The sequence below is a fragment of the Alligator sinensis genome, unplaced genomic scaffold, assembly GCF_000455745.1.
Source record: "Alligator sinensis unplaced genomic scaffold, ASM45574v1 scaffold907_1, whole genome shotgun sequence".
Classification (NCBI taxonomy): domain Eukaryota; kingdom Metazoa; phylum Chordata; order Crocodylia; family Alligatoridae; genus Alligator; species Alligator sinensis.
Window position 1 is genome coordinate 2034155 of NW_005841925.1, and position 17957 is coordinate 2052111.

At 41.7% G+C, this 17957-nt stretch overlaps 1 protein-coding gene across 4 annotated transcripts in view; it reads left to right on the top strand.

The window, feature by feature from the left end:
- The window catches only part of KMT5B (lysine methyltransferase 5B), a 48019-nt gene that overhangs the window by 4660 nt on the left and 25402 nt on the right, over window positions 1–17957 (top strand). For 2 of the 4 annotated variants that reach the window (XM_025198582.1, XM_025198583.1), the window contains exons 1-2: window positions 12388–12516; window positions 14491–14577. Coding sequence is in view for 1 of the 4 variants with exons in the window: in XM_006019189.3 (XP_006019251.1) it covers window positions 10492–10651; window positions 12369–12516 (308 nt within the window). In the remaining 3 variants the exon portion in view is untranslated. Of the gene's footprint in view, window positions 1–10405; window positions 10652–12368; window positions 12517–14490; window positions 14578–17957 lie in introns of those variants that run through there. The other 2 variants (XM_006019189.3, XM_025198584.1) reach the window with 2 other exon arrangements.

Consider the following 17957-nt stretch of genomic DNA (forward strand, 5'->3'; position numbering starts at 1 on the left):
TTCCCCTGCATCCAGCCGGGTGGGCAGTGCTTGTGCAGCAGTGTGGGATGGTGCGTGGCAGTGTTCCGTCCCCACCTGCCCGTGCGTACCTCCTAGGACCTTCTCAAGTACCCCGTGCAACAGGCTCTGCTCCCTGCACATCCCTGCAACCCCTGATCTAGCCCATCTGTCTCTGGCAGTGGTCAGTAATAGATGCTTTAGAGGAGGAGTGTCAAACTCAAATGAGTTGGTGAGCCAGATTCAGACCATGGAGCTTTTCATGGGCCAGGCTACCTACTTCTGGGTCTGGACTGGAGAACTTCTTACTGTGGCTATCAGAACTGCTCTGTCGAGGCAGCCAGCACACAAGAGTCAATGTTCCTTGCCACCCTGCTGCCAATTTGTGTGTCTAGCTGTAATCAAAAACCAGAAGTGTGGTGGTCAGGAAGGGGTAAGGTGTTAATCCCTTGGATGTTGCCTACACTGGGTACACAGTGGAACTAGGACAGTGGTTCTCAACCAGAGTGCTTTGAGATCCTTTCAAGGGTTCTGCAGGGTGCCACACAGTGTTAACACCATTAGGTTTACAAACACAGTTCATAAAATAAATGCAGAGATTTCAAATGGAAAACTGTGATCTTCCTCAGTTCTTTGCAAGAGAAACTGTTTTATTATTTTTCTGTATGCATAAAAAGATTGGAAACTAACAGCTGGCACTTTCCAAGGGGTGCTTTGAGTTTGTCTAAAAGTGTCTTGGGTTAAAAGGTTGAGAACCACTGCTCTAGGAGCTGTGGTGAGAAGCCCTGTAGGCCCAATCCAAAGGTGATTCATCTGGCCCAAGAGAGAAGTACTGTGGGCCAAATGTCAGAGGGAGAGGGTTTGTGAATGGGGCTTATCTAGAATCATGCATCCTCTGTCATACCATCCCTGGCACTAACTATCAACTTGAGTTTTTTGTTTTAAAAAAAAAAAAAGTTGATAACATTTTTGTTTCATGTCTGCTGTCAATCTCAAAATGTACATGCTGTCTCCAGCTTGGCACTGTCTATAGTACAAAGTCCCAATCAACATAGAATTTGAATTGAATGCATGATCTGGTATGACTATATTCAAATAAATACAGCACAAGGAAGTTTAAGGGAGATGTGATTTGGTCTTACAAGGTAGGCCAGAATAGACAGTATTTGCAAAATATCCAATATGTTTGTTAACAGTGTATAGGGGCCATGTGTAGCTGGTTTCATTCTGTAATATATGCTACCAAAGTATTTTTAGGCCATATTTCTTCAAGCAAGTGAAAAATATATCCCTCTTTAAAAAAAAAAAAATCATGAAAACATGCACTGAACTTATTCCTAAAAGAGCTGTGTTGCAGTGTTTGAGTATAAAAGAGACCTGAAAGGGGGGGAACCTCACTGGGGTAGGAGGGGAGGGCACCTACTCATTGCCAATTTCAAAACCAGCCAAAATGAGTTTTCAAAAAAACAAAAAAACCCAGAATTTTTCACTCTCAGTTGAGTGTAAAATATATACACCTTCAGAAAAAATAATTTCTACAGCAGTTACCACATCTGTCTGATTTTAGAAATTTATAAGGATAAATACATTTTTGTTTATACTTCAGTAATCTGATGTCAGTGGTCTGATAGCTACAGTAAGCAATTTGGGCAAATAATGTGAATAAAACTGTGAAATGAGTAATGCAAGAATGCAACTGCTAGCTTATCTATTTCTGGATGACTAACAGTAAAACTTAAGTATTATGTTGTGCTTTCTAGGAATATGTATTGATCTGAAGGCTGCTTTTTTATGGGTGTGACCTATTCACTTAACTTTAGCATAGTATTTAGAAAGCTTCATAAATGGGCGCTGCAAAGGTACCTAGATCTTGAAAGAGATCTCTGGGATTTGATAAGTGTAACTGTATTGTCATCTTCAAGATGACACTAGCTTAGTGAAATCCTGTCTGAATGTGACATTGGGCTCTACCATGAAATGACAAGGATATATTTAATTGGGGAAATCCACCATTCTGTTGCCCCACTTATGCCTGTATAACTGCCTACTGTGGATGCTTGCTGAAACATCTGGTATGAAAACCCATATTTATATTGGTATAATTAGGCTGGTAAACTTCCCTGCGTAGACAAAGCCTCACTTAGTTTGTGGGTATTATCTAGAGGGAAATCCTCCAACAGGAACCCATAAGTATGTGAGGAGGGTGCGGATCTATTCGAACCAAAACTTTCTTCCACTAGAAGAACAACAACAACCACCTGAGTTTTCATCAAGTCCCTGAGAGCAATCTCGGTCAATCACATGTCAGTGGTAATTAGGATTTTGGACTGCCACCTATCACTACAGTACCAAGACAAGATAAATAGAGGCCACTCTTTATTTTGAATGTTCTGTATCTGTTGTAAAGCTTACATTCTGTTGTGTGTTTGGAGACTGAAATTTGAAGAATCTCTGTTATGTTTTGTGGGCTTTGTTAAAATTTCTAGACTAAAGAATGTAACTTGTGCTGTTTGCCACTTTCATAATGGATAATGGATCCTTCTTATTGCTCTTAATGATTGAAATAGTCATGGGCTTTCTAGAGAGGAGCAGCTGCATTTATTTAGATCACTGGGTGCCAGGGAAAATGTAATTTTTCTCTCTATTTGTTCAATTTAGATGTATTGTCATCCAACATGCCTCATTAGTGTGAAAGCATATCTTGGAAATTAGTACCAGCCTAATGAAATCTGCTCGTTGTCACTAAGTATTGACAGTCTGTATAGCTATGTTTGGTAATCCAAAGCATTGTTCCTGCCTTTAAAGCAGGCTGAGTGCTTCCACCTTGTGTGTCCTAAATTATATTTAGGTGAGTGTTGCTATCCAGTATCGCACAAAAGCCTAGATGGGATACTAACCTGATTCTCTTTGTTTGAAATAATTGTAGGGGGGTTTGTGCTTTTGTGTACATGTGCATGTGTATACTCAGGAAAAACTCAGAACTCTGGGAAAATCAGAGCAGTTGAACAACTGTCTGTTTTTCCAGTGCAAATTCTGGACTTGGAGAGAGGTTGTCCATTAGTGCTTTTTGTTTTAATTAAAAACAGCTGATCATCACAGGTGCAACTAAATGTGATATTTTGTATGATAACTAGTAAATGATACAAAGAAGAAAAACATAGTTTTGTTTGCTTACAGTTGTAATCATTAGCTATTTTAATAAAGAATTTTGCTTGGTGATTAGATGCTTTTAATGGTCAGGTCCAAAAAAGTGATGTAATTGTATATCTGTATTTCATTATGGTAAGGTCAACCAACCCATTACATTGGGTTCTTAAATCTGTTCGGGCTCTTCTTGAGGACAACACCAGTCCAGAGTGTCCTGTCCTAAATTTCCCTCCACTTTTTTTTAATGCCTCCATATCTTCAAATAACTCAATGATATTATTTGTAATATGCTTCCCATTGCATTCTGAATAACTTATCTTTGTTTTGTGGTATGACAGTTATCAATCTAAAAGTTTATATTTATGTTAAATCTCCAGTCATTACCTGTCAAGTGGCCTTTTTTTTAATGAAAATCTTTTTTTGCAAGTATTTCCAGTTATTAGCCATACAGTTGTTCAGAATCATTAAAATACTTGCAGTTTGCTTAAATAAGGTGCCCAAAATAATTATTGTTTAATATATATTTCATCTACTTAATTGTATGACACATTTTACCCAAAGATTTAATGCTCTCAGGTTTTTTCAAAATATGATTAGCGCATTAAAAATCATGCAGTCTTTTTGCTACTGTGCAGTGCGTTAACTAATGATACAATTAGAAAGCTGTTATATACAGGGCATTTAAAGTAAGAACTGGAGGCTTCGTATTTCATAACTTAAACGTATGTCTTTTTCTTACAGTCCATCTATCTAAAAAGTGAACAAATGTGTGTAAATACAATTCTAGAGTTATTTGGGATAGGGGCACTTTCCTGCAAATCACATGATTGCCTGGATCATGATACAGTGGTGTGCAGAAGTAGCAATGGTTGGCTTATGTTATAAATTATCAATGCCAAAGGCATACAAACTGTAAGTAGAAATGGGGGTATGCTTCCCATTTACATACTGTGGATTTTCTGCTCTAATTGTGATACTACTTATTGCTGGCCCATTGAGCCAAACATAATTTTTTACATGGACCAGTAGCATAAGTGGTAGCCTGAGGCCATTAGGCAACCACTGATTTTAAACTCTGAATATTACATTTTAAAAAATCTATGTTAATTTTATCTCCATCGTTTCTTACATGTTTTCAATTGTATCTGTTGTTCACATTTCTTAATAGTTAGTGTTTACATCCAAACATATTCAGTATAATGTCAGTTGTTTTTATTAGGTGATGTATCTGAAGAATAATCTGTTTCTTTTTTATCATGTAAATATCCATTAGTTCTTAAATACTTGAGTTTTCTTTGTCTTGGAAGGTAGACTCAAAATTTAATTATGGATCTACAGCTGATAATTTTTGTCCCATCATTTTCCAAAATTTGTAGTTACCTGTAGAGTAATGCTTGCGCTATTTTTATGTTAGCAATCCACATTTCTCGCTCTCGCAGCATTCATTTCTAGAGAGAGAGTGTATGCCATCCATAAATTGGGATTCCAGTCTATTCAATAGTGTCCGTTTCTTAGTTCCATTAGTTCAACAGCAGTACACAGGCAATCCAGGAAGTTTTTTGGAGAGTGTTGGGGACAACTTCCTGGTGGAAGTGCTGGAGTGGCCAACTAGCCTAGGGGCCACGGTCTTCTTGACCTGCTGCTAACAAACCAGTGATAAATTGGTGGGGAATGTAATAGTGGATGTCAACTTGGGCAGTAGTAGCGATCATGGGATGATTGAGTTCAGGATCCTGAGGAAAGGAAGAATGGAGAGGAGCAGAGTAAGGACCTGGGACTTCAGAAAAGCAGACTTAGACTCACTTAGGGAACTCATGGGCAGGATCCCCTGGAAAGCCCGTCTGAGGGGGAGAGGAGTCCATGAGAGCTGACTGTACTTTAAAGAAGCCTTAGTGAGAGTGCAGGAACAAAACATCCCGATGTGCAGGAAAACTAGCAAGTATGGCAGAAGACCAGCTTGGCTTAGCAGGGAACTCTTCAGTAAACTAAATCACAAAAAGGCAACTTATAAGAAGTGGAAACTTGGACAGATAACTTGGAAGGAGCATAAGACCATTGCTCAGGCATGCACCGATGAAGTCAGGAAGGCGAGAGTGCGCTTGGAGTTGCAGCTAGCAAGGGATGTGAGGGGTAACAAGAAGGGTTTCTATAAGTATGTTGGCAGCAAAAGGAGGATCAGGGAAAGTGTGGACCCTTACTGAACGAGGGAGGCAACCTTGTGACAGCATGTAGAAAAGGCTGCAGAGAAGACTGAAGTGCTCGGTGCCTTCTTCACCTCAGTTTTTACAGGCAAGGTCAACTCCCAGACTACTGCACTGGGCAGCACAGTGTGAGGAGGAGGAGAGTAGCCAACAGTGGCAAAAGAACTGGTTAGGGACTACTTAGAAAAGCTGGACATGTACAAATCCATGGGGCCAGATGAGATGCACCCAAGGGTGCTGAGGGAGTTGGCTGATGTGATTGCAGAGCCACTGGCCGTCATCTTTGAAAACTCATGGTGATCAGGAGAGGTCCAGGATGATTGGAAAAGGGCAAAAATGGTGCCCATATTTAAGAAAGGGAAAAGGGAGAATCCAGAGAATTACAGGCCAGTCAGCCTCAACTCAGTCCCTAGAAAAATCATGGAGCAGATCCTTAAAGAATCCATTTTTAAGCACTTGGCGAGGAAGTTGATTAGGAACAGACAGCATAGATTCACCAAGGGCAAATCATGCCTGACCAGCCTGCTTGCCTTCTATAACGAGGTGACTGGCTCTGTGGATGTGGGGAAACCAAAGGATATGGTATACCTTGATTTTAGCAAGGCTTTTGATACAGCCTCCCATAGCATTCTTGCAGGCAAGCTAAGGAATTATGGGTTGGATGAATGGACTGTAAGGAGGATAGAAAACTGGCTGGAGCATCAAGCTCAAAGGTAGTAATGAGTGGCTCAGTGTCTAGTTGGCAGCCCTAGGGGTCAGTCCTAGGGCTGGTTTTGTTCAGTGTCCTAATCAAAGACCTGGAAGATGACATGAAGTGCAACCTCACCTTGTTTGCAGATGGCACCAAGTTGGAGGGAGTAGTAGATATGCTGGAGGGCAGAGCTAGGATTTAGAGTGACCTAGACAAATTGGAGGATTGGGCGGAAAGAAATCTCATGAGGTTCAATAAAGACAAGTGCAAAGTCCACCACTTAGAACAGAATAGTCCCATGCACTGGTACAGGCTGGCTGCTAACTGGCTGGGCAGCAGCTCTACAGAAAAGGATCAGCGAGTTACTGTGGACAATAAGCTGAATATGAGCCAACAGTTTACCCTTGTTGCTGCTTTGGTAGGGGTGTTGTGAGCAGGTCAAGGGAAGTGAGTACTCCCCTCTATTCAGCACTGGTGAGGCCACATCTGGAGTACTGTGTTCAGTTTTGGAACCCCCACTACAGAAAGGATGTGGACAAATTGGAACAAGTCTAGTGGAGGGCAGCAAAAATGGTTTGGGGCTGGGCACATGACTTCTGAGGAGAGGCTGAGAGAACTGGGCTTATTTAGTTTGGAGAATAGAAGACAGAGGGGATTTAATATCAGTTTTCAACTACCTAAGGGGAGGTTCGAAAGAGGGTGGAGCTAGACTGTCAGTGGTGGCAGATGACAGAACAAGGATCAAAGGTCTCAAGTTGCAGCAAGGCAGGTTTAGGTTAGATATCAGGAAGAACTTTCTTACTAGGAGGGTAGTGAAGCATTGGTACAGGTTACCCAGAGAGGTGGTGGGAGCTCCATCCTTGGAGGTTTTCAAAACCCAGCTAGACAAAGCCTTGGCTGGGATGATCTAGTTGGAGATCGTCCTGCTTTGAGCAGGCAGTTGTGACCTCCAGAGGTTCCTTCCAACTCTAATTTTTTATGAGTCTATGATTAGTTTCTAGTACTAATGTTGTTGTAAGGAATGCCTTTCACTAAAAGCATGCGTGAATGTTACAAGGAGTTTTTTTTCTATTTAAAGGTTTGAGTTCTCCCTGTTTGTTGCTCTCTTGATCTAACGGCTTTTTTGTTACTAGTTTAGTGTTGAACATGGTAAATCCTAGGCTTTGAATTCATATACCATATTTACTCTACTCAAATAAAAAAACGGAGTGTTTTTTTCCCCAATCAGCTTGAAGGAATAAAAAGCCTTGTGTTGGATTCTGGTACCAACCTGGGGCAGGCAGCGGCTAGCTCAATTCTGGCTCTGGCCAGGGCCTTGGGGCTGAAGCTGTAGCTGAACTGCTGCTTGCCCTGGGCTGGGATGGCTTGTTTGGCAGGGGAGGGGGCTTCCAGCTGGGGAAGCATTGGTGGGAGGGGGCACAGAAGACCTGCCTGTACAGCTTGGAGGGAGTGTGGGGGAGACTGCAACCTGCATATCCTCCATCCTACCCAGCTGCCCTCTTTCTCCCTTACCTTCTATTCCTGTTCCAGTCCCTCCAGCCCCAAGCTGGTCTGGCTGGGAGCTTCCATCACTTCTGCCTGGCCAGACCAGGCTGGGGCCACTGCTGCTGCTGACTGTCCTGGGCTGGAGCAGGGATGCAGTAAGGGGACAGGCACAGGGGGCAGAGAGTTTGCAGGGTGGTACAGGCATGGAGGCATGCATCCAAAGGTTGTGGGGAAGAAGCAGCAGGGAGAGCAGGCACAAGTATAGGGAAGCAAGGGGCAAGAGAGGCAGACAGGAGAACAAGATATGGAGGTCTGGTTCCTCATTTTTCCCCCCCCCACCCCGTTGCTTTCCTTGCCACAGCAGTTGGGGAGCAGGGTGTGGGGATTTAAGATGACTTTCCATTAATTAGATTCTGTTGGTGGAAAATGATAGTATATACAGTTTTCATGTATAGAATCTAATTACTGGGGGTTGTCTTGAATTCATCTGATTACTGGTCTTAAATTGTTTAAAATTCATCTTGGATTGAGGAAAAATATGGTAATGTCCAATCCTTGCATGTTCATCCAATATCTCAGATGTAGATGTCTCAGGAGCACATCAGACTTTTTAATGCAGTGTTGTGAACTTGGATTAAACCTGGAGTGTTTTGTATCTAGCAGCATTAAAGGATGTTGTGGTGCTGAAATCTTCCAGTAGTTTAGTCACTTGTGTGATCTTTGTAGAGCTTGGAGATCTTTCTAGGTATCTCTTGGGTAAAGTAATCACCATTTCCAGGAGGGCTAACTGTTTTCAAGTCAGTGTAGCTACCTGTGCTGGAGATTAAAGTATAATGTTAAAAGTTGAAACCTTCAAGTCTTCTCAAAAAAACCCCCAAGCATTAAACCTGCCCATGAGTTTTTCTTACCAATTTTGGTGGCTTAACAGTTGCATTAATCCTTTCTTTTTCCCTCTCCTGCATTGCTCTGTGAAAGACCTACATAAACAGAAGGAACCATCCAGGACCCTTATTGCCAGGCAGCTCCTGATTGTCCTTATATATACATAGTTGAATGAGTAGAATATAAAACTGGTATTTGAGGTCTGAATCATTTACAGCACTGGTATCAAACTCCTCATGGGCCAGTTCTGGACTGCAGGGGCTCCTCCCAGGCTGGCTCTTTGGGAACGCATTCAAGCAGCAGTGTGTGCCCAGGGCTGGGCAGCTTCATGGAGCCAAAAATGGGCAGCAGCACAGACCTAGATCTGTGGGTGTGCAAGAGCAAACATGGGCATGACTAAGCACAACAGCCCCCTAGCTCCACACCACCATCCGAACACGGCTCCCTGCAGCTGTATTCCCCAGCCTCTGCTGCTGCCCAGCCAGAGCTCCATGCTGCTACATGCCTTTGGTTCCTCACCAACATATGCCTTTGACTCTGCACTGCCCCAGTATGGCCCTGTCACTACACACCCTTGGCTTTCTGCTGCCACTTGCCCCTGGCACTGTTGACTGGCCCAGGTTCCATGCTGCTGCCTGAATGTGTGGTTCCATGCAGCCACACATCCCTGGCTCTGTGCCGCTGCTTGGTGGTGCAGAATTCTGGCTGGTCTGCGATGCCAGGGGTGTGCAGCAGTGCAGAGCCAAAGGCATGTACTTTCAGTAGCCTTCTGGACTACTGGTGGGCCAGATACAATGGTTCCACTAGTGAATCTGGCCTGCAGGCCGTCTGTTTGATACACCTGATTTACAGCTGGGCTGCAATTTAATTTGAGGAGAGCATGATTGTCTGACCTCTTAGGTCAGGGTAGGTTACAAAATTTGCTTTACCTAAACTCTTTATTAGTTGCTGAAGCTCTATGTGCATGATAAAAATGAAGATCTTCCCTCCCACCCACCACCCCCTGCCCCACCTCCCTGCTTGTATGTCATATATGTCCCCCAACACTTTTTGGAGTAGAGGTGTCAGGTTTGCTTACTCGGTTTCAAAACTTCTGCTGTAAATGAGCGCATAGTGCAAATAATCCAAAATAAATTTTAGTGGTGGCTTCAGCTAGGTCCTGTAGGTTCAAGTCCGAAAATTTATAAGTGTGATGCCAGAGACGCTGATAACCACCAGAGCTTATCATTGAGGTTAAGTTTGCTGTTTTAATATTCACTTTTAAAATCAAGAGCTCATATCTTCAGGTGTCCAGGTTGTAGCTGTATTGGTTTAGAGGAAAAAGCAATCAGGGCTCACAGTAGAGGTGATACCTTTTTATTAGACCACCAAGATTTTTGCAAAAATTATTTAATTACAAGCTTTCGGGCATAAACACCCTTCATCAGTCATTGGAGAAAAGATTGTAAAAGTTTTCTTTCTAGCCAGGACTTTTACAATCTTTTCTCTGATGCCTGATGGAAGGGTGTTTGTGCCCAAAAGCTTGCAATTAAATATTTTTTTTGCAAAAATCTTGGTGGTCTAATAAAAGCTATTGCCTCTACTATAAGCCCCAAGCCCGTACCTTTGATTCTAAGCATTTTGGCGTGGGTACCTGGTTGTCTGCAAGTTATCATGCAAATTTGAGATAGCGTAGCAATAATTTACATTAAAGCCAGTAAGCATTAAAAAGCAATGTTGTTGATACCATCCTGTTTTGAGCTTAAACTTAATTTGTTGACATACTGAATTTCTTGTGTGTTGATGCAAGTATAAATCCATTAAATACTATACACTAGCAAGTACTAAATTGGTTCCTTGACTTTCAAAAGCCTATCGTTTCAATTCTGTTGGTAGTGTGATAATCTACCATTTCTGTATGCCCTTATAACTTGCCTACTAGATCTTTTTCCCTTCAGAAATTGTGCTTTAAAATTTATATCCCCATGTAGCATTACTTTTTTGTATATTTTATTTCTACTAGGTATTGAAACTGAAAATATTCTTCCCCTACTTCTTCAAGCCTTTTGAAAAGTGACTAAATGCAACTGGGTCAGGCTGTTTGTGGGTATGAAGTGGCTGGGAGAATCCAAGAACATGGTGGTGAATGGCAGGAGAAGTGGAGGCAAGCTGTCTAATGAACATCCGCAGAATCAGTCCAAATTGCAGCACACTGGAAAGGAGAATCCAAAGACTGGCAAAAATGTAGTTGAGAGGAGATCAAGCAGATGTACGTACATATTTGTGATTTGGTATTACGATATGAAGCATAGTACCTTATTAATGTGTCAACTTTTAATTTTCCAAAATGTTGATAATCAAATCTTTTTTATGAGGAAGACTATTTCCTTCCCTTCCCCCCCCCCCGGGCGCCCCATGGTTTCCAACAGAATTTTTTTTCCTCCTGTCTGTAAGTATTTACCTTTACCACTTCCTCAGGGGAAAAAAGATGAAGTCCAATTGAAAGGTTAAATTCAAATGTTTTTTATGTAGTTTTAGTTTGAATGGGAGAGGGAAAGCAGGAGGCAAACAGAATGCCTAATCTGTGCTGCCTAAAAACAAACATTGGTTGAGCTTGGATTATGGATGTATTCTAATTTAATAATTTGCCTAGAAATCTTAAGAATTGGCCTTCAGGAAAGAAAATAAGGGATTCTGCATCTGCAGAATTGATTGAGGATTAGGCATAAATCAGTTGGTATATAAGGCCATGGTATAGACCTTTCTCTATCCTCCTTGTCTTAGAAAAATGGAAGCATTATAAGCATGAATCTGGAGAAGTGGTAAAAATGCAGATCCAGAGAATTCTGTCAGAACCTTCCCTCTGTTTCTTAATGGGGTTAGCTAGAATTGACTGTGAATTTTAAATTATTTCTCCATGTTTTGTAAAGAGGCTCACAGTCATGGATCTGTGGTCAGGATAGAGACCACATCCTTTGCCCTCAATTCTTTCCTTGATCTAGTCCCTTCACGCAGAGAAGCATGCTGTTGGGTAGGGGTGTGCAAAATTTCAACAGGTGTTTTATTTCGAAGCTGTTTCGAGGTTGAAACAGCGAAATCAAAACGAACTGAAAGGCTTCGGAACAGTTTCGAAATGAAACGAGGGCACTTGAACATTTTGAAGGTTTTGAAACACTTTTGCCTTTCGAAGCCGGGCTTGCATAAAGCTAAACGGAAACTAAGAGGAGGAAGTGGGGGAAGGACTGCTCTGATATTGACATCTAGCTCCTGGTTCGATTCTCCAGCTCCCAGTTCGATTCCCCAGCTCTTCCCAGGAGGGCTGTGGGGCTGTGCCAGATTTCTTCCGGGTGGAGTGGGCCCCCAGAGGTTCAGGCTGCCTATCCCGGCACTGGGCGCAGGCTGTGCCCAGCACTGGACAAGATTGCTGCACAGCCCGACAGCCCCCCCTAGGGGTGCAAGCCCCCTGGATCTGCATGTCGCATGAGAGGAGGCTGCCGCTGCCAGCAAGTGTCGGGACTTTTGCTTTGAACAGTTTGAGATGCAGTTTCTCAGAAACCTCTGCACCTATCTCCTTGAAACTTGGCAGGTTTCATGCCCTCAGAAGCGACTACCATCCCTGCAGTTTTCATTTAAATCAGGCAAGAAATGACGGCTACAGGCATTTTCGTGATTCCCCATTATAGCCTATGGTTGAAACAATGAAACAGTTTCAACAAAATGAAATGGAACAGTGCTTCGAGACAGTCCCCCATCAAAACAGTGAAACAGAAGTCGAAACTAACGGTGCTGTTTTGCACAGCCCTGCTGTTGGGAGTCCATACTGATAGGATTGGGTCTGTTGTTTAAAAGGATTTGCTTTATCTGGGATCCAGTATTCCCCTTTTTCTGGTTTTGGTGATGCTTTTAGTAGGATTGCCCTTCTTAAAGGACTTGAATGGTTTTCTGTTTTTGTTAGCCCTAACTCTTGCTCTTCTTTCCTTTTGCAGGTAGTGGTGCTTCGGGATTTGAGGGCCAAAGTCGTTACGTGCCTTCCTCTGGAATGTCTGCCAAGGAACTGTGTGAAAACGATGACCTAGCAACTAGTTTGGTTCTTGATCCCTATTTAGGTTTTCAGACCCACAAAATGAATACTAGGTAACTTTGCTTGCTTTATTTGCATAGAAGAGAAAGCATCTTGGTGATGTAAACAAAGGGCAAATGTAGAGTTTCTTGTGTGTTTGAAAAATTGGTAATTTTTGTTCTTAAGGTGCTGCTTCTTTTGTAATTGGAACCTAGAGCAGTGGTTCTCAACCTTTTCAGGTTCAAGGCACCCCACCACCACTTCTTTCTGAATGTAGCAGCATCTCTGACTGAGGACTACTATTGATGCTGCCCCAGCGTACCTGAGTGCTTCTCAGCTGGGTTCTGCTGTTAGGAAGGACTGCGCAACTGCAATGACACTAACCTGTGCTGCACAGTCAGCCGAGGATGGGCTGTGCCACATGCACATGCTCCTCCTGCATTTAGGCTCTAATTAGCTCAAAGCAGGCAAGCGCTTCCTTGTGCTGTGCAGCTCTTTCTGACCTGGTACACCCAACATTGCTCCTGAAAACAGAAGTGGATGGGACACTTCCCCTTGCACCCATTTCTGAGGGGAGCATTGCGATGGACAGACCAGAAAGAGCCGCACAGCATGAAGCTGCACAGCTAAAGCTGCCTGCTGTAGGCTGATTAGAGCACTGTAATGCAGCAGGAGCACATGGGGCAGTTTTACCTGGCCGCTGCTGCCACAGCACCCCTGAGGGGGAAGTCATGACTCCCCAGCTGAGAACTGCTGCCCTAGAGCATTACAACAGCACACCTTTGCACCATTGTAGCTGGTATTTCTGTTAAGCCCTGTGGTCAAATTTCATCGTAAAACAGGACCTTAGTCAGTTTCCTAGTGTAAGAATTAGCTGTTGAGAAGGGTTTAAATAGTTAATCTTTTGAACTAATGCCCTGGAATAGAAAAGTAGATTTTGTATTTCACCTTATAAAAATGCCTGGGTATTGAACCTGAATATTGGTGACACTGGGACCTACAATCACAAACAAGTTCATGTAAACCCCCACTGGAGGGACAGTCATTTGATTGGCACGTATATGTTCCCAGTGTGCATATGAATGAATGCATACAGAAGTCAGGTATGTATGTACATTTGCTCTCAAACCCAGGTTTTTAGATTAATACCTAAATTTCATGTGGATAAACATTTGGTTTGTGGATATCTGTTACTTTTTTTCCAGTCTACTACAGAGTACATGTGAAAATCTGAAACGTCTGTTTATAAGCAAAGACCTGTGTTACAGTAGTTCTATTCTGTAAGCTTATTACAAAAATGTACACTATTTTAAGATGTTTAGGGCAGAGACCATCTTGTATTGTACAGGCACAGTGGGCCTTGAATCTTGTTTGTGGTCTTTAAAAAGCATTTTTATTACAAATAATAAATAAGCAGACTGTTTAGCCAGTTCACATTAATATTTCCTTGGCTGAATATTATGTTCATTCAAATCAAATATTTAATTGTTATTAGAATAATCTTTATCTAAATGAGTAAGTTATGTTACTAGGATATCGGTGTATTTTATTGGGTTGGCTGGATCTTGAACACATAGAACAGGCCAGTGGGTGATGAATAAGGCAGCTAAGTTACTTTTGTTGCAGAGTAATACCAGTTAAACTGTTTTTAGATTGCAGTGTCTATCTTCTTTAGGGAAGTTTGAGCTGTTCATGGTCTCTCCATTGTATTGTGTTTTCACTCAACATGCTATCCAGGTAAGTATTCTTACTGTGCCCATTACCACAGTGTCTAAGTATCTTCTGTAATCAGTATTCATGCTCCTGCACTTTGTTGCTTGGACAGTTAGTTGAGGAGTTTACATATATAACTAGTCCTGTAGCTGCTTGTCAAGGAAATTATTCCTCTTTTTCTTTTGTTTTATGATTTGAAAAAGCAGGTTTCATCAATACACTGTTTTTGGCAATGAGATTTCAATAAGTAAACTACATTTATCTACTATTTTTGTTACTTATTTGTGACAAAAGATAACGCAAAAGCTATCATCATATATTTCTTCCTTTCTCAGACCTGGAAAACAAGGTTACAGGGAATCTGCAATTAGTCTGCAAGGACAGTAGTTATTAAACTTGGAACATTATGGAAAACATTTTAGGTGAGGCTTAAAACTTCTATCAGAAACAGTCTTCCTGATTCTTCTGTGCCATTCTATTGAGAGGGTTTTTGCTATTTCAGTTAATTGCAATAAAGGTGTTTTAAATAGTTCTTGTTTAGCTCTTCCTGTACAGAGGCGATGGGCTTGTTGTCATAGCTGGGCAGGTTGGAGATCTTTCCCCCTAGTAAGATGTTTCCTTGAAAGGTGCTGAAGTTTATTATTACCACATATGTGGGAAGGTTAAAACAAAACAAACAGAAAACAACCTACAAAAAATAAAATTTTCAGATATGAAATGACTGAATTCTCATACTTGGACATACTTGGAAATGAAGCTAGAGTCTCACAACTCTTTTAAAATTTCGAAGCAGCTGCAATAAGGTCTTTCAAGTGTTAATTTCACAGTTGTCTGTGGAGGTGATTTTGAAACAAAATGCCAGCTCATGGTAAAAAAGAATTCATTTTTCCTCTAGCCACGTCCTAGTTTGTCTGAAGGTATATGGTGAAGTAGTGTTGTTGAAAATGTTTGTACCTGTGTATTGTGTATGAATACCAGACTTGTTCTGCATAAAAAATAGTCCACTGATGGCAGAAGATTAGCAACCAAGGCTGAACTTCAGTTTCCACAGGTGCAAGTTGAAGTTTTTATTTTTATCACTTAAGTATCTAAACAAGTGGGGGCCAGCCTCTTTGGCAGGCTCGCCACAAATTAAGTCTGCACCCTGAGTGGCACTCTTATCGCCTACCTCTTCTTTCTGCTTCCTGCCCAATCTGTTGCATGCCATACACGCAGGCTACCCATGCCATTTTTGGCACTTGTGCCACAAGTTGACCACCCTTTGTTTAGACTACACACACACACACACACACACACACACACACACACACACACACACACACACACACACTTTCTGTGAGAGCCTCATTGACCACTTCAGTCTAAGGATTTGTTGAGCATTTGCACTGAAAACATTGGACAGGGAAAGAACTGTTCATAATTCACTGAAAAACATTGATTTCTGTGATTTTTTTTTTTTTTTTTCCTACTCCCACAGACACTAAATGAGCTATTACCATCATAAAATAAAGGTCAGTGACCTCCATATTATGCTCTTGACCATATCTGAAGTTTTGGTGAAAGAATACATTGTCTGAAATAATATGATTTAACTTGACTAGCACTATTGGGTGCGTACACATGTACTAACTTTCTAACAGTCAAGCTGACTTAACTTTTTTAAGTTGACTTAACCATCAGAGCATATACATGTATGTGGAGTAGAGTTGACTTAAATGTGGTGCAACATGATACACCTCTGAGGTATATCATCTTGAGTCACATTAGTTAAGTCACCTTATCTCACAAGATGGCTGCCATCCATGTCAAGGAGCTGTACGTGTGTATGCTCCGACGTGGCTTAACCTAAGTCGCCTTAGTTAAGTCACATTATTTTAGTGTGTGTACACACCCACTGAAACATTTAGTGCAATTGCTTCATAATACTGTACCCATAAAAGCCCTCCTTGGAGCTGTGTGGTCAACAGGTCTTTTTAAGCGGTAGCTGGCTGGTTGCTTATAAGAAGATAAAAGGCTGTTTTAATAAAAATCCCAGCACAAGTCAATATGGGTGTCTGCTCCACATCCTAAGGGTCCCAGAAAAGAGAGGTGTAGATGGATTCATGATCTCTCTAAAGATCCCTGTTGGATGTATCTGGCCAGTGTGCCACTTGAGAAGATTCTGACAGAGGGAATGTTGGAGGCTCAAACCACTAGATGTGCTGAGTTTAGCTTCTTGCCCATCAAAGTGTCAGCATGAGTTAAGGCAGATTTTCTCTTAACTTATTTTTTCACAAAGTTTTGTAGGTGAACCATTGATGCTTTGAGCCAGAGTTCTGGAGAAAACTAGTGCCACTTCAGATGCACGGAGTTATTTATGTTTCTGTCAAATACAAACTTTGTTGCTTTGAACTCTTCTGGTATTGAAACGAAGCCTGTGCTTTGAGTATCTACAGCCAGTACCCTCTTAAGAGTTTACTTTGGGCACAGAAAAATATTTTTGGTGATTCTTGTGCATCTTTGACTTTTTTTTAATGTTACCTTCTCTATGGATACTATACATCTTGGTTCTCATAGTGCTGTGTTTTCTGAGTAGGTGTCCTCTTCTTCATGGAGTGGTAACAAGAAACTATTCTCTTCAGAGGGCAGCGTTTGCTCTGGGTTCTCTGAGCCATCTCTCCTTGGCTCCCAGAATCAGTAGTTCTACCTGATGCTTCTAAAAGAGAAAACAGTGGGACAGTTCTCAAAGGTTTCTCTCTGTCTCCTGATGAGTTTGTCTTCCTTTCTTCTAGAGGTCCTATCATCACCCAAGGTTCAATTGAATGTAGCTCATAAAATCTCTTTCATTACATTTTCCAAAATTAAGTTTTGTTTTGACATCTTGAATCTCTGAGAGAGCAGCCTTTCCTGTCCATGAAAGTCTACTGGAATTGCTAGAAGAGGCCTGGAAAAAACCTTTGTTTCCTTGTGTGCATGTTCTAGAATAAGATCATGGAGCTAATCTCTCGGGATTTTGCTGCATACTTGCTTGTAATTTTGTTTGCAAATGATTAATCTGAAGCTGGGGAAATGGCATTTTATCTCTAAGGACAAAATATCTGAAAAAGTGATACTGTGGTGATAATTTGCAGCCCTGTTTCTAAAAACCTAGAACAGCTAGGCTTCTGTGGCCTAGTTTAATTCTTCCTTATAATTCCAGATGGCCTTTGGGAAATAATTTAAAAAAATAGTTATTCAAGAACTTGAGACCCAAGAAATCCGTATAAGTTCCTTTTTTATATGTGTAATAATATAAAGAGCCAGGTCTTATTCCACCTTTGAGTTATCTAAGTAGTATATTAGCATCTTGAGTTTGATTCTGTTCCATTCCACTCAAGTCTGAAAAATCATTGTCTGCTGTTGTCACATGACTTCATGTTAGTCTTAAGATTGAGTTAAAAAGCGGTGAGCACCCAGTTGCCCTTCACCTAACTGATTTTTGTTTAGGTAGGGGCACATTTAGATGCCACATAAGGCCTTGTTTTCACTGCAGCAGCAGTGTCCAGGCCAGGATGAGCCTGAGCACACCTCGCCTATTCACATCCACAGGCATACTCCAAACCCAGAAATAAGTCAGTGAGGCTGCTCCAGGCTCATCCCTCTAGGGCCATTGTCAAGCTCTTGGTCTGAGAAACTTGAGAAATGTCTGCTGTAGGTTCATCCAGAACAACCTCACCAGCAAACATCCATGGAGGCAGGATATTGCTATGCCAGGTCTGGAGGTTACCCAGGCTCAGAAGAAGCAGCCAGGATCCAAAGGGAGTATGTAGAGTCTAAGTGTAGG